The 19,835-nt window shown below is 43.9% G+C and overlaps 1 protein-coding gene across 1 annotated transcript; it reads right to left on the minus strand.

Moving 5' to 3' along the window:
* Positions 1–153: 153 nt before the first annotated feature.
* Positions 154–18,553, minus strand: malt3 (MALT paracaspase 3). The gene is made up of 16 exons (XM_061222446.1): positions 18,406–18,553; positions 17,320–17,350; positions 17,042–17,126; positions 16,803–16,927; positions 16,163–16,307; positions 14,925–15,100; positions 14,273–14,369; positions 12,976–12,990; positions 12,372–12,575; positions 9,009–9,186; positions 8,337–8,411; positions 7,843–7,970; positions 6,025–6,174; positions 4,367–4,521; positions 2,203–2,319; positions 154–1,367 (listed from the first exon to the last, which is right to left on the minus strand). The coding sequence occupies exons 3-16, from the start codon at positions 17,049–17,051 to the stop codon at positions 996–998; spliced, it is 1,947 nt and encodes a 648-aa protein (XP_061078430.1). The 5' UTR covers positions 17,052–17,126; positions 17,320–17,350; positions 18,406–18,553; the 3' UTR covers positions 154–995.
* Between the last annotated feature and the right edge of the window lie 1,282 nt (positions 18,554–19,835).

A 19,835-nucleotide genomic window follows, 5' to 3' on the forward strand; every position in this document is an offset into this window, starting at 1 on the left:
ATTTCCTTGGTTAGCGATCTTGATAAATAAATAAACAGCTATACAGAACTAAAATGGCACGGCTGTAACTGAATGGTGTTACATTGTTGCACCGTTTGAATTGTTCGACTGTTACGACAAGGGCTGTAGCAATGAAAGAAAAACGATTCAAACTTTTTGTCATTTTAATTCAATTTTTATTAACCCTTTAATTGAATTCTCTAAACAACAATGGTCACAAACTAGAAACTACAAAACGTACTACATAAAGGAACACTACAAACTCGGTCAAAGACTGTTTAATTGTACAATGGAATTTCCTTTAAAGTTTAGTAAGCAATTAAGGCCATGCCATTACAATCAAAATCCAGATAATCTGAAGATAGACTTCAGGTAGATACTGAAAGATACCAGGAAAGGGAAACCCCTTCAATAAATTACACATTGAGGATATTTGTCAGCACAAAAAATCATCTGCATATAAAAATCTGAAATATACACATACAATTAAATGTATTTGATTGTTGATAAACATAAGCAGATAAAATGTATTTTCATGAGAAAATATATAATGCTTTAAAATATTTTTCAGTGTCATTTGAAAACCTTACAATGCCTGTCGAAAATATCTTCGTAGCATGGGACAAACACACACTCACACACTCACACACATGTTCAAAATGAGACCCAGAAATGATTAAATATGCCGACAATCCTTAACTTTGGTCACAGCTAAACTCCAAAAAAAGTTTATAATGTGGAAGAGTATGTAGAAAAATATTAATTAGATTATTAACGAATCAAGCGTATGCATGATGCGCTTTCACAACACTTTCACTGAAGGCACAAACAGTTAAAGTTCTGCACATGGTAAAAGTGAAGCACATAAAGGGAAAGGAACCACTGATTCCCCCCCTCCCGTGTGCGAAGTCCACATGGCACGTTCCAGTAGGGGGACACAGAACCCCCTCACTGTGCGAGTTCACGTGGCGCAGTCCAGACGCCTGTGGAGTGCTTCAGGTGGGACACCCCAGTATCTCGTTCTCGTCGTTCTCCTCGGGTTCGTTGCTCCGGGGAGAGGGGTTTTTGGAGGCGGCGGAGACGCGCTTCCAGGCGTTCTCCGCCTTGCGGGTGGAGGGCCGGCACGGTCGCCCGAGGGGGTGGCGGGGGGGCTGTCTGTAGGAGGCCTTCTGGTCCATACTTTGGAAGGGGCCCCCGTCCCGCCTTTCCCCCCGAGCAGGACCTGCGGGCTCCGCGGCATGTGTCCTCCTGTGCAGCTCACACCGGGCCACCAGGGGCTTGCCCACGTCCTGCTGCCTGCTCTCCTTCAGCCTCGCCTTGCTGTCGGCCTGGGTGTAGTGCAGGTCCACCTCCATTACTAAGGATTTCTGCACAGCAGACACACCAATCAGTGCACAACAAAAACATGTCAATATACACTCCAGCTTGTTAATGCAAATATTTAATCAGCCTATCATGTGGCAGCAACTAAAAAGAAAAGTGACTTTGACTGTGGAATGATTGTTGGTGCCGGACAGGGTGGTTTGAGTATCTCAGAAACTGCTGATCTCCTGGGATTTTCACACAAAACAGTCTCTAGAGTTTGCGGAGACTGGTGCGAAAAACAAAAAACATCCAGTGAGCAGCAGTTCTGCAGGCAAAAATGCATTGTTAATGAGGAGAGGAGAATGGCCAGACTGGTCAAAGCTGACAGGTAGGTGACAGTAATGTCAAACCTCAACAAAAAGTGGATAGGCTGCAGCAGCAGACCAAAATGTCTAAAAAATAAGTGTAATAAATACTCACTGAGTATACAACTGCATAAGTCAGTGCAATCAATGGAGCCAATTCACAAATATACAGTGAACTTCCCTCAACCACCACCAATGTGCAGCACCCAGCTGAAGGTTCATAAATTCACAACAGTGACTCAAGCAGAAATATGCCAGTTAAAATGGATAAATCAAAAGAGATTTATGAATAGAGGGGCAATACAGTAGCACGCTAGTCAATACAGACACGCATGACTACACAAATGCCCAACACGGGTGTCAATCCAAGAGTTAATTAGCCTCTGCTGGGAGTCAAACTCAAGCACGAGTCACACATGAATAAACAGAGAAACTATTGACTCAGTACTGAATAAACACATTCTGTAGTCATAACAGAACGAAAACACAGAAGTCAGTTACGTGCTCACAGCACTGTGCTCACTGAACGCACCTGGAGTTTCTGGAGGCCGCACAGTCGGAGACTGCAGTCGGGATTGCTAGTGTCGCTTAGCAGCAGGGAGTCTATTCTGTCCAAACAGCCCGCATTTGAGAATACATCTTCCATTACCTGCAAGAACAACACAAGAGCCGAGTAAAACACTATCCCATCCACCTCAATCAGGAACACGAAGCCCTCTTTGTTAAGCTATGATTTGTTTTTTGGAAGTTAATTAATAAACAGTATGGTGACATTTGTTCACCATGGCTAACACCCCAAAGTGTGATTCAGGTCTGGTTGTTGTCCACAGATGGTCCATTATCAGTGCACAACCAGCAGTGTATGAGTTAAAGCAAACTTTACAACCAGCAGTTAAAAATATTATTTAGAAATGATAAGTTGTAAAATAGGTCAATGTGATAAGGGGGCGGCCTGTAGGGGTTAAGGTAAATGACTGGGACACGCAAGGTCAGTGGTTCTAATCCCGGTGTGGCCACAATAAGATCCGCACAGCTGTTGGGCCCTTGAGCAAGGCCCTCAACCCTGCATTGCTCCAGGGGAGGATTGTCGCCTGCTTAGTCTAATCAACTGTATGTTGCTCTGGATAAGAGCATCTGCCAAATGCCAATAATGTAATGTAATGTAATGTAATGTAATAAGGGCTCCAATAATATAGTTCTTGGGTTTCTTTTGTGACTTGCTATTCCCTGCCTCTAGATGTCAGTGTACCCTAAGCAAAGGTGGCTTCAACTGAGAGAAAGGCCCACCAGGGGCCTGTTCCACGAAGCCGGAATCCAGAGTTAGTTAGATCGAGTAAAAACCCCAGCCCTCCACAATCTGCAACGTGGACTGAAGTAAAAAGAGCTTTTCGGGGGTTTTACTTTGTGCACTTATCCGGCTAACTCAGCCGTCTTTCTTTGGGGAACAGGCCCCAGGTTAGCTAGAAAGTTCATTTCATGCCACATCCTGCTCTTTTGCGGTGTCTGGGAAATCTAGATAATGACAGCCCATCCCCATCCGTGTAGATTTAGAAGATAACGTAGCATGTGATAATGCATCCTGTGGGTGTGTTGGGGTCATGCACAGTAACAGATATTCAGAGAAGTGTGGGGGATCGGAACTGATGATAGCAATGTGCTGTTTGTCGCCTGACGTAGCGGAACATGCAGTTCCGTTTCAGTTAACCTCTTGTTGGCTGCGCAGGGGAAAGATAACGAACCGCAGGACCAGCTCAGAAGGTGTAGCTGCCAATGGAGCGAATGAATTCTCTCAAAATAAATGCAGCACTAAATGTTAGTTTTATAAGCTGCATGGGTATGTGGGAGTCACGGTTTCAGTGGAGAGAGCGTTCTGCTTGGATTTGCACGTTGGACAAGAATATGTAAGGGCTGCCCGACCCCTGGAAATCTACCAGCCTGTAGGTTTTCGTTTCAACAAGATATTATTCATTAATAGCTCAATGAGATCTCTAGTGTGCTTTGTTAGGGTTGGAGTGAAAAACCTACACGATGGAATATATCCAACAGCAGGGTTGGGCAGCCCTGGTTTATTTATTTAGCCAAATCATGTGCCATGGAGGGCTGAGAGTGTGCAGCCAACCAACCAACGGGCTCATTCCAATCACTTATTTTTCTACTCTTTTTCTTTCCCTTTTTCTACTCCTAGCTCCACCATCGGGAGAGGCTAGAATCAGAAGTGACGATGGGGAAATCAAGAAAATGTGAATGGAATGGAATGTCCTTGCTCCTTCAAACGTCAGTCTGATGCCATGTACATAAGTTACAGAGAGGAGGATTCACAGGTCTGATATTTAAACGTTATGCTTTCCAAAAAAAAAACTTTTGCAAAGGATGCGCTCATGTTTCCTTGCACAAAGGCAAGACTGGGAGTTTCTAACTTCAATTTATAGCTCCTAGAATGAACTTATAACGGATTGGAAAGTTCTTAAAATGGAGAATCAGATGGATTTTCAGGTCAGGAGCAAGGAAAAGAAAAAGAGAAAAATAATACGTGATTGGAATGAGCCTACTACACCTGCTTTTTCCTCTAATTAGCACACATTGAATCAGAGAGGAGGTAACTAGTGAAATCTACTGGAGTAGCGATTGGTAGGGTCTTGATTATCGGGCACCGCTGGTTTAGCTGGAAAAGGGACAGGACCGAGCCCCAGACTCACCGGGTTGCTCCTGAGGGAGAGGCTGCAGTCCTGGACGCCACGGCCGGTCGCCTTCACCGAGGCAAAGATGATGACCACGTTGGAGAACAAGGCCGAGAAGCTGAGCTCCACCTCAGCGCCACACGGGAACACCAGCGTCCGTCGCTCTGGCAACTCTGCGTCAGACCACAACGGACACAATTTATATACTTTTATCTACCCGCTCCGGGACGGCAAGGCTGCCGAAATCTGGTAGCAAAGCATCTCATCTCATTAATTGAGATTAATGTGTCTTTTACCTGGTCCCTGACAAATAAAGTATGAACAGCACAGTGAAAAGAATGAGCAATACAGGACACGCCTGATGTTTTGATGTCAACAATGTAATTACAGCATGCTGCGATACCAAAACTACAAATACATGGATTTATTTCTCAGATGTTTTGGTCCACAGTGACGTCCAACACCACCCTGGGAAACATCTCAATAGAAAGTAAACTGACTGAAAAACTTAGCGCCCATGGCCTACAGTGGGTAGCTGTTAGAATACTCCCCCCTGTTTATACATTCATTTTTCCATATGCAGTCATTTTATTCAAACCATGCTGAAAGTACACTACCCGTTTTTTATCAATGGAAACAAATACGCATTTTAAAAAGGTGCTTTCTCACAGGCACGGACCAATGAAAACAAGAATGAACAGCCTCTGTCCCCGTGCGAAACAGCCAGGGCCTGCAGCGTAACGTAGCGTACACCCTTCGTGTCTGCTTGCGCCTCTCCTCCACTTCCTCTGAACTTGTATGGAACCCGGCAACATCCGTCCCCCCCCCCCCCCCCATCACGCTGCTTCCACTTACGGGCTAAGAGGAAGTGTCCTCACACACCCGGGGGGGGGGGGGGGTGGGAGGTTTTGCGGTGGAACCAGGGCCACGCTACCTTTCCTTACAGCGATTCAGAAGTTACTTACCTACTTTGATCACCTTACTCCCCTCTGTCACACAACCCGACCCTTCAACACCACAAAGAATGCCACGCTTCCTAATGTGAAAAAACGCACTTCTGTTTTCAACAACAATTCTTTTTTTGTTGCCTTTTGACTTTGCTTCCTGTTTTCTCTTCGTTGCTGGTCCTTGCGGGACGCAGGGTCTGCTTGGTGTTGTCAGTCATCACTACATTTTGTCAATTGAAGTTGTTGATTGCATGGTCAACTCCTGGTTTCTTGGAATTGGTTGCAGATATTAAGGCAAAAACAAAACCCAACAGACCCTGGAATGAAGACCACCGCCCTATACCATGAATGCTCAAAATGACCCTTGGATCCAAATCCAGCCCTGGCTTTCTTTTCATCCAGGTAAATGACTGTTTTTACACCCGACTCCCAGGTAAGGTGAAGGGGTGAAAAAGTTCTCAGCCCTTGAGGACCACGATTTGAGTAACAGAGCCCTAGACCCTTTCAGCTTGGCGTGGTAGTACAGGACATAGCACACAAGCACACCAAATGCAACTAGACTTTGGCCTGCTTGTGAAATTTCAGTTGCCTTCAGAGGTAGGGTCAGGGACGTCTGTAGAGGAGCTGTGCCCGTTTCCATCGTTACCCCCGGAGCTTGACGAATGTTTTTAACGGAAGGTTCCAGGAGCAGGCGGCTCTGGGCCCTGCCTCTCTCGGACCGGGACTCACCGTTCGCCCCCCTCCAGCACATGTCCCGCACTCGCAGCTCCGTGGTGTGGCCAGTGGTCCGGACGGGGTCGGCCAGGGTCCGCGGATCCTTCAGCGTGTGCCGGATCTCCACCACCTGCTTCCCCGTCACCAGGGGGTCCCGGCCCAAATCTGCAGGAGGAGGGACACGGAGCAACCCGGATGTCAGGTGGACAAACAAGCACATGACATCGTGAGCAATGGGGGAGCATAGCCCATCTACGAGGGAACTACTGAAAAATAACCACAGTGGCCAAAGAAACATAATCATTTTCCTCAAGGTATGAAACAAGTTCTAGGGCTGCTACAAACCCATTCCATAAGACTTTAACCTCTAGCCGTTTTTTTTTAAACTGGCGTACAGTGAGGAGACGGGTCTGTTTTCCTACCAAGACAATGAATAAAAACTCGATATGTAACGAAAAATCTGCAACAACGACATTTTTTGGTTGCGGTTCTCCGAAATGGAACTGTTCTGGCAATCCCCCTGTTGGCTCAGTCTATTCTTGGGGATGTAAAAATGAGTGGCATGTCCAGGAGCAGTGCAGGACGCGGAAGCGTTGCTCGCTATGCAGCGTCAGTGTGCGTTCCTCCTCCGCAGGCCGGGGTAATATTTTAAGTGATCCCTCTTCACTTTGTTCCCTTTGGGCCGAGAGGCTGGAGGTCACCCGTATCACTTTTTCCATCCCTAAATCTGTTGGACAAGCTGAGGGACAGAACGTTCGGCATCAGGGCAGGGTGTGGGAAAAGAGACACCCCGTACCCTCCGAACACCCACTATTCATTTTTTCCCCCATGCAAGGGACATGAGTCCCTTGATGCGGGAGCCAAAAGACCAGAAATTGTGCCACTGTCCAAATACTTACGGACCTCACTGTATTTTTGAGAATGTTTTCGCTACATCATGTTTTGTCATCCACTTATTTGTCAAAAATGTTAGTTTTTTCTACCAGGTTACAGGGGGGCATACAAATGGTGGCTGTTAACAGCGTAAACCAGTGGAAAGAGGAACAGCTACATTAAAGTGGAGTTCCGGGTATTCTGTCTTACTGTGAAAGCATGTGAGCATGCAGTTGTGGACTTTCCGTTTTTCATTGATCAAAAGAAATATGCAAAGTGCTCGTACGTGGGATCTTGGTTGGTTTAATTAAGGGGTTGTGGCGAGTAAGCTTCAGTACATTCTACGCGCATTTGAACTTTAAAAAATCTAAATTTATATATTGTTAAAAAAAACTAAGCACTGGAAAAGATATGATCCGGGGGAGAGTTCGACCTGCAGGTTGTTGGGAAGGAGGGTGGCATTAGCAGTAGCATTCTGCAGATTGAGAGTCCTCTTCCACTCTGGTTTTGCCAAGAGTGGATTTTCCGGGAATTGAAGTTGTGGCTTATGCAGCCCTGCGTCTGGCCCGGCTTGGTTGAGTCATGTTGCCATGGTGACGTGTTGGCCAAAAGCAACAGCCGGCGCCAATGGCAGCCCAGCGAGGGCGAAGAAGTTATCAACAAATGAGAGCACAGAGAGCCCTCCCCCCATGCTTCTGTCTCAGCGGTGGCTGGATGAGGGGTGGGGTCCACAGTGACTGTCTTGCGGTTGATGCAAACTCGTCCGGATTCCAACACGCTTGAGTTTATCCATTAATGACTAATCCTCATTCTCACACTGCTGCCACTTCTGTTACAAGCATGTCCACGTCTCTAAAGAGAACACTGACGCATCCCGCGAAAAAGCCCCCCCGGGCTAACCGTTAGCCGGTGCGAAGCCTTGTTCACAACGCGATTACAAGTGTTAAAGGGGACGCTGACCTTCGGAGACCTGCTCCAGGACGTGGGTGATCTTCTCCGGACGCAGGATGTGCTTGTTCAGGTACTTGGTGAAGATCCCAGAACTCCTCTCGCCGTCCTGCACCTCGAAGGCCTCGGCGTCTTCGCACCTGCAACGGTGGGGCACCAATGAGGACGCAGCTAGACCGTCCGACAAACCCTCACCAACCAATCAAACTACCGCTCCTATCAAAATACAAGTCTAAGCACAATGTTCTAGAAACCCAATGTGAATGTGATATGAGATTTTAAAAGAGAAATAATGACACTATGATGGGCAGAGTACTTTTAAAGCAACATTTAAAGAGATATTGATGTAGCAACGTTTGAGAAAACAGGTGTGCTTATGGTAAATTATGAGATTTGTTCTTGAAAGCAAACAGTAAAACAGTAACAACCTAGTCTGAAAATAAAAGCACACTGTCCATCGCTGCTTAACCCCTTTCATCGTTTAATGTGTTTGTGGCAACACTTACGTGGCGTATCCGTATACCGTGTTACCCAAGGGCGCCAGCGATCTGACTTCAGACAGGGCACAGTGCTGGTTGTACCTGTGAAATGATAAAGAACAAAGTAAACACACTGACATAAACCGATTTGTTCTTTGTTATTGGATATTGCATTTACTCAGAAAATGAACCTGATGTCAAATGAGTCAAATGTCCCAAGATTTAAAGGCACGTAGGAATATCCTTACAGTTACAGCAACTGTAATTTAACATGCATCCAAAAATTAGAACCTGTATAAAAAGCCATATAGCAAATATTGCGTAACACAAAGAAGAGATGGAAGAGAAATGTGGTTACGAAAAGCTACAATGAGGCTGCTGCTAACAACCATACAAGTATCGTTCCAAAACTCAAGTTGACGAAAAAGTATGCACTGGGTTTGCCTAGCTGTGTGTAGCCATACTTTGGAGGAACAAGCAACAGCGAGCCTTATGGCGAGGTTTGTTCATACTTTCCATTTCCCATAATTCCATGCCATTTTACTATATCAACTGAAACTCGGAAAACAAAGAAGGCAACGATGAACGAATCTTGAGTCATTGGTCGGAATCTGCCGGAATGTGACTCAGTGGGAAAAAAAACAAAACAAAATTAAAGTTTTAATTGCGCTGCCCCCCGGCCGTTTCCCGTACCCGTACCATTTCCGGCAGGTGTCGAGCAGGATGACGTTGAGCGCGGTGAGTCTCTCCTGCATGTGGCGCATCACGCTCTGCACACTGACGCAGTTCTCCGGCCGGTAGGGCTGTGGTGCGTCGATGGGCACCAGGTAGTTCCTCCCGGAGCACTCGTACCCGTGGCCGGCGTAGTAGAAGAGAGCTGGAGGAGGAAACGGCCATGAGAACACAAACTCAGCATTAAAATCCCCATTTCCTTTTTTTCTTTTTAAATCTCTTTAAATACATGCTAACTTGAACTCCTCGCCATAAGGCTGACATAACACTGTCATACACATGACATAGCAGCTGTCATTTTCATGTTTGTGTTAAGAAAAGGGGTGATACTTAAGGGGTTAAGCTTAAGATTTAGGGAAATGTTGAGGGACCGCTTCAATGTGCCGCTTTATCTGGAGTGAAATCTGGTCACGAGACACTGGTCCTCAGCCTCTCATTCACCAGAACATCAAACAGAGGAACTCACACAACTGCCGGAGGTGACGTTTACAAGCTGTTAAAATTCTTTTTGTCCTCCTCACACTTGACAAACCCATATCTTCAATAATGTTTGAAGTCACACAGGGGTAAATACTAGGCTTACCACTAAAGCCAAGAACAAACAAGAATTGCGATAACAGAAACGGAAGTTATTTATCAAAAAAGACAGAGATTGTGACATATGTGTTCCGACTTTTTTCCGACTTACAAGCCATTCAGACCACTACAGAAAAGGCAATCAGCCAAAATGTTTTTCCACATTTTGTGAAATTTCACAGGCCTAAAAGATAATTTGTCTCCTCAGTGTGGCAAACACATTCTGGCCACCTGTCACATTACCAAAAAGAGGGCTTTTTCTACTTTATTCGGTACCATGTCATGCTCCAGGCATACAGGGAAGGGGACCTCCCAAAAATGCCAGGCTCCTCTGCTTTGGAGCCCCCGTCTCAAGGCAGGATGACAAGCACACTTCTTAGGGTACAATGTCGCTTGTCTTTACCCAACAGGCTCAAAACGGATGCACCCGTTTACTGGTGCCAGGCTGGAAGCAGTACAGACACTGGAAATGTGCAGTAATTTGGACCAGGGCCTGGCAAACATCAGTCTGGCTTAGTCGGCAGGAATGGATTCATAAATATCGTGTGACAGCAGTGTGACCTGACCCTTCTCATGACGCAAGCTCTGTAAGAGCTTTCAGAAGCAGCCAGGCAGACGGCACAGAAATACACCTTATTTACAAACAAGATGCTTTTTAAACACAGTGCTCAAACAGCCCATAAGTCATTAACTTTGACTGAAAAAAAAACAAAAAAAACAAGCGTCTCATCAAATTTAAGAACAAATGTTGATTGAATCCCATCCTAACAGTGGCATGAGAGCATTAAAAATAGCCCCCTCAAAACTAATAGCCCATAAATCCCCCAACTGTTAAGTACAACAGGCAATACTCTTAAAATTTGAATCAGAGTACACAAGAGATTTGGCAGGTCTTCAGCTAGGAGAAAAGCACTGCATCAGCACGCATGGTGGTTTTTACATGATCTGTTGGCCACCTCACACCTCATTTCCTGTCAGCACGGATCGAGTGCCCTAGATTTGAGGTGCTCTAGCAGGGGTTTTGATGGCGTGGGCAGCAGGAAAGAGGACAGGTGAGAGGGCCAGGCTCAGAAAATTAAAGGTCACTTGTGTTCTAAACTCTGGAGAGGCACGCGAGCGGGGGCGGAGGCCGAACTTTCACCTCCAGCGGACCAGCAGGCACGGGGCCCCAGCATCCTCGGCTGCACTTCCCCTTTAGCATAAAGGCTGTATTCATATACAATGCTAACACTCACACATTATCCTCGCTGGACAGAAGCAATTTCCTTTTTCTGTAGTTGTTGACTACATAAAATCTTGATCAAAGCTGTCTTGAGATCAGAAGCAAGGACCCAAACAAAGTCTGCAGAAGAACTGTGGCAATTTCTCCAACATGCTTGGAACAACCTCCCTGACTGTCTTATAGAACTGCAGGACAGCATTGGCCATCTCAGAGAAGTGATGCAGTTTTAACGTCGAAGGGTGGTCACAAAAAATATTGATTTGATTCAGTTTTTAACTATCCTGCCAAATGACTAAAATGTAATGAAAAGTATAGTATGTTTATTTAGGACCCTTCATTTAATTATTTTTGAAAGAATCTTATCTGTACAGAATGTTATACAGGTGCCTAAGACTTCTGCACAGTGCTGTATATCTACTACATCTGCTACCTGCTGAGGCAGTATCTGGTTTCCACATCAACACCAGACGGGGCCGCGGCTTCCGCGGAAACCGAGAGATGGTTTCAGAAAACTTTCCGGAGGGAAATTCTTGTTGGCTGAATACACTAACTAAAACTATGCAGGTTCAAATGCTTTGCTCAGCTGCCTGAAGCAATATGAATAAGCGCATATTTGAATAAAACGAATGGAAATACAATATATGTAATAAATAACAGTACAGAAGTAACACTAATAAAGTTGTAAATCTTTCATAAGCGTAGGACACTGGGACAAAAATTATATGATCGAAAGACCCTGCCACAGCTAAACACCATTTACAAGCACTCAATGAATCCATCTGGCAACCGGGCTACAGAAACTGCTATAAATATCAAGGCATCCAGTTTCCCCTCATCACACTTCTCTTTTATGCAGTGTCTGTCACTTAAACCACAAACTGCCTCCAAACAATCTGTCTGAAGTCAGAGGCCATGGTTAAGTCATACAACATGGGATGTCACTAACTACCATGTTATTCTAGGTGGACTAAAACCACTTTACACTACACACTGCTTGTTAATGACAACCACATAGCAGAAAATCTTATTCAGAGATACTTACAGAAGTGGAGAATATTGCTGTTAGTCTCAGGAAACCGATAAGACGGCACAGGAGGCCCATTTATAAACAATTAGCACAATTAAATAAATATTCACGAATTAGACCCTAAACAAAAACCATGGATAAAAAAATAAAAAAATCTACATTAGTGCTTAGGGTCTCCTGTGCCTTCTTAATGATATCACACATTGGTTTCCTGAGACTAACAGCAATATTCTCCACTTCTGTAAGTATATCTGAATATAATATACTCTAAGGCACAGGTGTCAAACTCCAGTCCCGGAGGGCTGCAGTGTCTGCTGGTTTTTGTGATGCTCTCGGTACCTATGGTTCATTCAAGTCATTGATTGGCTAAAGAATCCACACACTTTGTTCTCAAGGCCTTAATAGACAGCTGATTGTAAGGAAACCCCAAAAACCTGCAGACACTGCGGCCCCCTGGGAATTCAGTTTGACACCCCTGCTCTAAGGCGTGGCCTCTGGGACTCACCGTACACGCCCCTGTCGAGGAGCTGCAGAAAGGCGTCGATGGCGGACAGCATCTCGGCCTTGGTGAGGTCCAGCAGAGACACCACCCTGAAGCCCAGCTGCCGCAGGAGGTTGGCCAGCTCGTGGACGTCCATCATGGGGGCCATGAGGGCCGGGTGGTGGGCGTAATTCAGGTTCCCGATCAGCAGGGCCACTTTGTCCGTCGCTAAATAGGACGAGCAGGTCAGACTGGTCGATCGCTCAAAATTCAGAGTATTTGTCATAGTGAAATTCTCATGACCCATTTCCTTTCCGTTTATTGTTTATGAAGAGTTTAAAAAAAGGAAGACACATTTAAAGCTTAAGTCACGTATTCATTATTTCACAACAGTTTAAAAGGAGTCCTTAAAATCAGCGTTTCTGAAACAAACATGACATACCCATATAAGTAACTCATTTTACTAAGACTATTAGAGGAATGCTGATCAAACCCATGATAAAACTGCAATAAAGGAAAGAGATTCAGATTCCTGGGTTCATTTCCTGCAAATGTAGCTCCAGTATTAAAACATGTCTGGGGCTCAAAACAGCAACACAGTGACTGCAACATCACATGCTGGGCTTACCTGTAAGCTTTTTCACTGCAGGTGGATCAGGAACCATGGACACAAGAAAGGGAAAAAAGAAAAGAGGTTTACATTACATTATTGGCATTTGGCAGATGCTCTTATCCAGAGCGGGAGACAATCCTCCCCTGGAGAAATGCAGGGTTAAGGGCCTTGCTCAAGGGCCCAACGGCTGTGCGGATCTTACTGTGGCTACACCAGGGATCGAACCACCAACCTTGTGTGTCCCAGTCATTAACCTTAACCACCACACTACAGGCTGCTACAGGTTTAGATGGAGATCCTGACACACCAGTGAGTCTTGGACAATAAATAACCTGTTGCCATTTCAGTTGGATCAGAGATTCTAGGATCTTTAGAGCTTCAGTCCCCATCAAGGATTCATGCAGGATTGGAGGTAAATAAGGAACAATATTCTGTTTTTTTTACACTCTGATATGGTAGTCAGGAAAAACTATTCCAAACCAGCAATACAACACATCCCTGTATTTCTTTTTATAAACATTAATTCTGCCTGCACTTGTACCACTGATATACTGACAAAGATAATGCAATAACTATTAGCATAATAAGTGCTATAATGAAGATGATGACGACAAAGATGGTGCTAATTAAATTAATATTGTTGTTGTTGTTATTGTTAATAATAATAATAATAATAATAATAATAATAGTATTATTGTTATTGTTATTGTTATTATTTAAATATAGTTTGTTTCTTAATTTATACAGCGGTGTATTCATTTCGCATTGTCATTGTTTTTTTGCCGGCACGTCACAAAAGGAGAAAGCAGAAGTCATGTTGGCCCCCGGGAAATGAGTGTCTGTTAGTCACAAATTGCAGACCATATGACAACCATTACCTCTGCGCCCCACACAGTGCACATTCTCACTGTCATCGCACATACAACATGAGCACCCTGAAGAGGAAGCCTGCGCTGAGTGAGTTTCACTTCAACTCATCACGTACTCACTGGCTTGGATAAACAACTCCCAACAATTTCCTGACCTTGTAAAAAACATAAGAAACAGGGAAAGTACCGTGCCTCCATTTCAGAAGTGGAAACCCCCCCCAGGCTCACATGCACTGTACGCCAAATTGGGGACGAGTAGCCATTTTCTTTCTTAAAAGGGACCATGACTATTTCTGGTAGCCAGATCAAAAAAATGCCATTAGACCAACCTACCGCTAGCACATATTCAAAGGCCAAGAAAGTGCTGTTCTGTCTTCTCTGTCTAGATGATTTCGCGGTTCAGAGGCAGCCAGGGGCAACCATATGCCGGTCCAATATCTTACCTATGCTGATTTCAGCCGGCTCTGTCCACTTTTCTCCCAGAGTGTTGGACACTGAGCAGAGGTAACAGCCTTCATGGTCTCCATCAACTTTTTCTATCTGTGAGGAGCACAACAGCTATCATTGGTATCAAACAGCCAAATAGATCAAATCCCTAAGGAATTCCACTGCAATTTTGCATATACACAACAATCCACTCATAGAGCAAATCAACTGAAAAACACATAACAATATTGATACTACTACTACTGATGCTATGACTGCTATAGCTATTTACTCATTTGAAACTACTGAAACTACTAAATATCAGGACATTTTTTAATTTAAAAAATGCAAGCTGATGCACTCACACCTCAGACATAAATGAAACAAATACAAAGTGAAACAAAGTGAAAAGAAACACAAGCGGGTTCAACTACAGCTGTCAGCACCATAAAATGCTTCTGGTCAGACAAAACACTGTGTCCAAATGTGTTAAAAATTAACCACGTCTCGCCTGGCTGCCTTGCCGTGTATACACACAGCCGGTTGAGCAAACTTTGGATCTTAGGACACGCAACGCTAGGCCAGAAAACGGTGAACTCTGTGACCTAAACAATAGGGTAGCCACAGGCACGCATGGGCGCGGGTAATAGAGCGTGTTAAAGGCCTGACCTGGAGGGTTTCTTTGTTCTTTGTCGGCAGTGGGAGTCCGTTCCTGTACCACTGGAACCTGGGGGCAGGGATGCCGAATGCGGAGCACTGCAGTGTCACCCTGTCCCCTCTCTGCACGGCCTGGGAGGTGGGGTTCACCGCGATGTGGGGCTCCCCCTCCCATCTCCCCGGAGGCTCTGCAGAAACACACAGGGTGTGATAAATTCCCCCAACTGTGAGAGGCCTGCTCAAGTCAGCACTGCTGAACAACCACTCTAGCTCTACCAAGCACTGCATGAAAAAGGACAAAGAATTTTATCGAAAAGATTCACGCCCCTGGAAAATTGTTAAAAATGTATTTCAAGTTAAAACGTTTTTTCAGCTGTTAGCCTCCATTAAAGTAATGCACTTGATACACTGCAAACGGAATCAATAAACTTGCTGTTATGAACCTGCTCAAACGCACTTTTATTTAAGATACTATTAATTTTTCTAAATAGTCTGTTTTGAATGAGAACTTTTGTTAAACAAGTACTGTAAGAGATGTGAGATCAACGGCATCTTAAGTTGCCTGAATCTACATTGATTTAAATTGATACCTTTACATGCACACACATATAAACAAACATTTAATGTGCCCAATTTGTTCTGGAAAAAGTCTAAACATTTGCTGAGCTAATCCGGGAACACAGATGGATGTTTGCATATCTAGGATGCAAGTAGGGGACAGTGTTTGCTTTTTTCCTGCAAGGATTACATCACAGATATGCGTTTCACAACTGTTTATAAAGATTGCCACTTCTGTTCTTACATACAGAGTATAATTCTCTTTGTTTATACAACAATGTAGCATCTCTGTCAACTCCAGCTGCTGATGAACAGAAATAGAAATTCTGTGGGCAGCATTACAACTGAAACCCTTATCTGTAGGTATGACTTCATATGTCTCTCTCAGTAGACGTGGAGCCATTTTAAGTCCACACTTTCCACACATTATTTCATACCATTCTCACAGACTGCCATTTCCCTGCTGATTTTTAAAGTTTTACTTGTATATTATGATCAGATTAAAAACATTTTAATAATTCGCTTTAAGATGTGACACTGTAGTGCGCAAACTGCTCTATGGTTGGGAATTTAAAAGCAGACCGGTTGGGTCTGCTTTGAGCTTCCGACAGGAAAGATGAAACAGGAATTGTACCGACACAGTTCCAATAACAGCGGACACATTTATGTCAAACGGAAAGGAGGGTACTTACTTGTATGGGGTTTGGAGATGTCACAGACCGTCACCTTCACCCAGTTGCTGAAGACGGAGTTGCAGTGCTGGTCGTTCACTCGGCACACGTACCACTGGCTGTGCTGAGCCTTAACAACCAGGTCAGCATTAGTTCCACCAGGAACCTGGAACACAGGTCGCAGTGAAGCAACTGCATGTTCAACTATACTACACATGGTGAAGGAGGACTACAAAGGAAATGTACGAAGGAATTATTTGTGAGGATGAATATGAGTCCAATATTCATATTGAATACATGATCTCACATCCACAAGGAGTATAAGAATATTTCAAAGGTATTTGCTATGGATTCAAATACTTTTCTGCATTTGATTAAGCTTGTCTGAACGAATGAAATAATCCCAAAAGTGCTCCCCGCCCATCCGCTCCTCCTAGCATGCTCAAATTCAATTCAATTCAGTTATATTTGTATAGTGCTTTTAACAGAAGACTGCCACAAAGGCGCTTTACAGAGGAACCTGCTATAGAGCAGGGACAAGGTGTAATAGTAGAAATGCGTTCCAAACGCACCAAGATCAATAGAGCACAGAAAGGTATTTGAATCCAAATCAAATAGGATTTGAACCCGGGTCTGGTCCTGTTGTAGAACAATAACACACCTCATCTTGCGACTGAAACCACCGGTAGCTGAGCGGCCCGGTCCCCAGAGCCTGAACACTCAGAGTAAGTGTGTAGTTTTTCGGGACCCATGCTGCAGGCACTGGATGCTTCACAATGACAATTTCTGCGAAAAGGCACAAGGCACCAGGCACACGGTCCATTACCCAGCTTTTGCCTGACAACCGAAAGCCACAGCTGCATTCTGTTTACGAAATACAATGTGCGCGGAATATCTTACCGCTGATCATAATTTCAACCCGTGGAGGCCGAGCCGTCAGACCAGAAAAACATCCCTCGATTCCGGGAGTGAGTCATAACGATGTCTAATTACAGGACCAATAAATGGAGACAAAAATGTTAACAACATAACAACAATCATAAAATATGATTGTAAACATACTACTAGGACTTCATTCGAGAGATTTATCAATGCACAGAACAGGGTCCATGTGTCTTATTTACAGTTTACTGCAAACAAATATATATTTCTACGTATGACTTGAAGCTGTACTTTACCATTTTGTGTGTTGTTGAGGAAGGCACAATCCTGCAACAGAAAAAGAAAAACACTATGAAGAGGAAAATCCCTGGCTGTTGATCGTTTGTTTCATCATTTGTGGAACATCACACTCCAGTATTGCAACACACATAAATGCTCCAAAACATTGTGAACAATGTTCAGATGAGGAGCTAAGACCTGGTGGCCCTGCAGTATGGGAGAGGTAATATACAGTGCCCTCTTTTCCTGTCTTAGGCAGGAGTGGAGTCAAATTACAGACCACATGGGTTTTAAAAGTTCACTTCCTATTTTGCATAGAGCAGGTGCAGTTTAACTTGAACAAATTCATAGATAACACCAGGTGGTAGCTAATATATTTCCCAAATAAATAATTGAACCCATGTTTCATTTAGAATAGTCAAAAAGAAAAAAACACAGCGATTAAGGCACTAATAAATGCAATAAATGTGTCGTACACCTGGCTATAGGTACAACATGATGTATGTCAATATACACGAAATGAAATAGGCTACCTGTTGCAGATATGCTTTTGCACTTTTCATCTAAGATTCATTATCAGATTCTAAAGAGACATGGGCTCTAATAAGATATTATGTCTCCACGAACAGTTTAGGACGTGCTTCCGTCGAGTGTGGTTTCATTACAATCGAAAGGCGTAGTGAAGGTTCAGCAGTCGGCACAGGCTGGCAGCAAGCAGAAAAATCAGTCAAGCCAACGTTGTTCTGTCGTAGCTATCTTTCTGTCAGTGGGTGTAAGCTACATGCGATGTAGCATTCATATAAAAATCAAAAAGTTAAAAATGTCAAATGGACTAGCGTAAGCAAATTCGAAACCTTCGTTATCCCAAATCGTTATCCGAAATATTGCAGTGTTGAAAAGACGTACAAAGTACTGATGGCACGTTATGACAATAATGTCCAAAATAAAGGTCAAATTAAAAGAGAAGCATTAAGATGTTTTTTTTCTTTCTTAGCGACACGCATAAGCGAGCTTCTTAGATGGCAAAAACTATAAAATAGTCTTCAGATATTATATTTAGTGCAATGCGTTCAGATAATGTGGGCTACACCACATAAACTTACCTTACTTTTGTAGGAAGCAACGAAGTAACTAGAATAGTTACTTGAAATAGCTATTGCAAATAACAGAGCGTCCGGCAAAATAAGCCTCAGTTCCCAGAATGAGCTCATATAATCTCGCCCTTTGCTCAAAAAAAGAAAGTGCCTCAAAACTTCCAACTTTCCGGAAATCTTCCGGCCTCCACTTTACCGTACTGTGTTGTATATCCGCACCTACAAATTAATATCCTATGATATTTCCACTGTCAACATACATTTCAACCGTTAACCGCCCAGGTCTCAATGTCGGCGCTTCGAGTTCAGCACTCGTTTGGAAATTACGCGTAACCAACTACACGAATACGGGCTAGTTATGGGTTACGTGTTTTACCACGCAAAATAATATGTACACTGTGCAATGAGGAAAACAAGATATCGAGAACATTTGAGACCCACATTGATATAGGAAACCTGTTTTCATTCGAGAACTGCCACTGTAAAACCGGATGGGGAAATTGGTATTAGGTGCAGAGTACCATTCAAAATGCACTGAGTTTTATTCAAAGTTTGTAGAGATGGAGACAACCTAGTCCCAGTACATTAAAGGCATTAATAGTTTGGAGAATCAGCTCCCTCTCTCTGTTGCGCAACATAGCAACTGACTGACCTCATCCAACTAAAATTAACTTAAAATAAACTTAAGCAGGGGATGAATACATGAAGTAGCAGAAAAGTCATACAGTAGAATATACAACACTGAACAGTTCAGTCCACCAGTCCACAAAGGCCTGAAGGCTGCCAGGAAAACCTGCTACATGCCTCTATTCCAAGTTTACAACTCCCAGTGTTTTGAGGAGCTTGTCATTGATGTTATTATCCATATGTCACTCAGATCTAAAACAATCAAGCATATATGGGATATTGTGAAATTATGCCTGAGGGATGCCTGACAGTTTGTCCTGTCATTGTGTGTGTGTGTGTGTGTGTGTGTGTGTGTGTGTGTGTGTGAGTGAGTGTGTGTGTGTGTGTGTGAGTGTGTGTGTGTGTGTGTGTGTGTGTGTGAGTGTGTGTGTGTGTGTGTGTGTGTGTGTGTGTGTGTGTGTGTGAGTGTGTGTGTGTGAGTGTGTGAGTGTGTGTGTGTGTGTGTGTGTGTGTGTGTGTGTGTGTGTGTGTGTGTGTGTGTGTGTGAGTGTGTATGTGTGTGTGTGAGTGTTGGGGGGGGTGTCAACAAATAGGAATTACTTCTGGTTCACAGTAGAGATCGACACTAACAGCTCCTTAAAAGCATGTTCTTAAGAGTTTAAGAACAGATGTAAGCATGTGGCAATACTGTAGACAGATGGTCAGACAATAGTCCCACTTTGCATACACTTGCCGCCTGTAAAGTATTTGGAGGGTGACCAGTGAGATCTTTTCAATGAAAACTAAATGGATTTAATATATATTTTTTGCCA

This window comes from Conger conger, chromosome 15, assembly GCF_963514075.1.
Source record: "Conger conger chromosome 15, fConCon1.1, whole genome shotgun sequence".
NCBI classification, from domain to species: domain Eukaryota; kingdom Metazoa; phylum Chordata; class Actinopteri; order Anguilliformes; family Congridae; genus Conger; species Conger conger.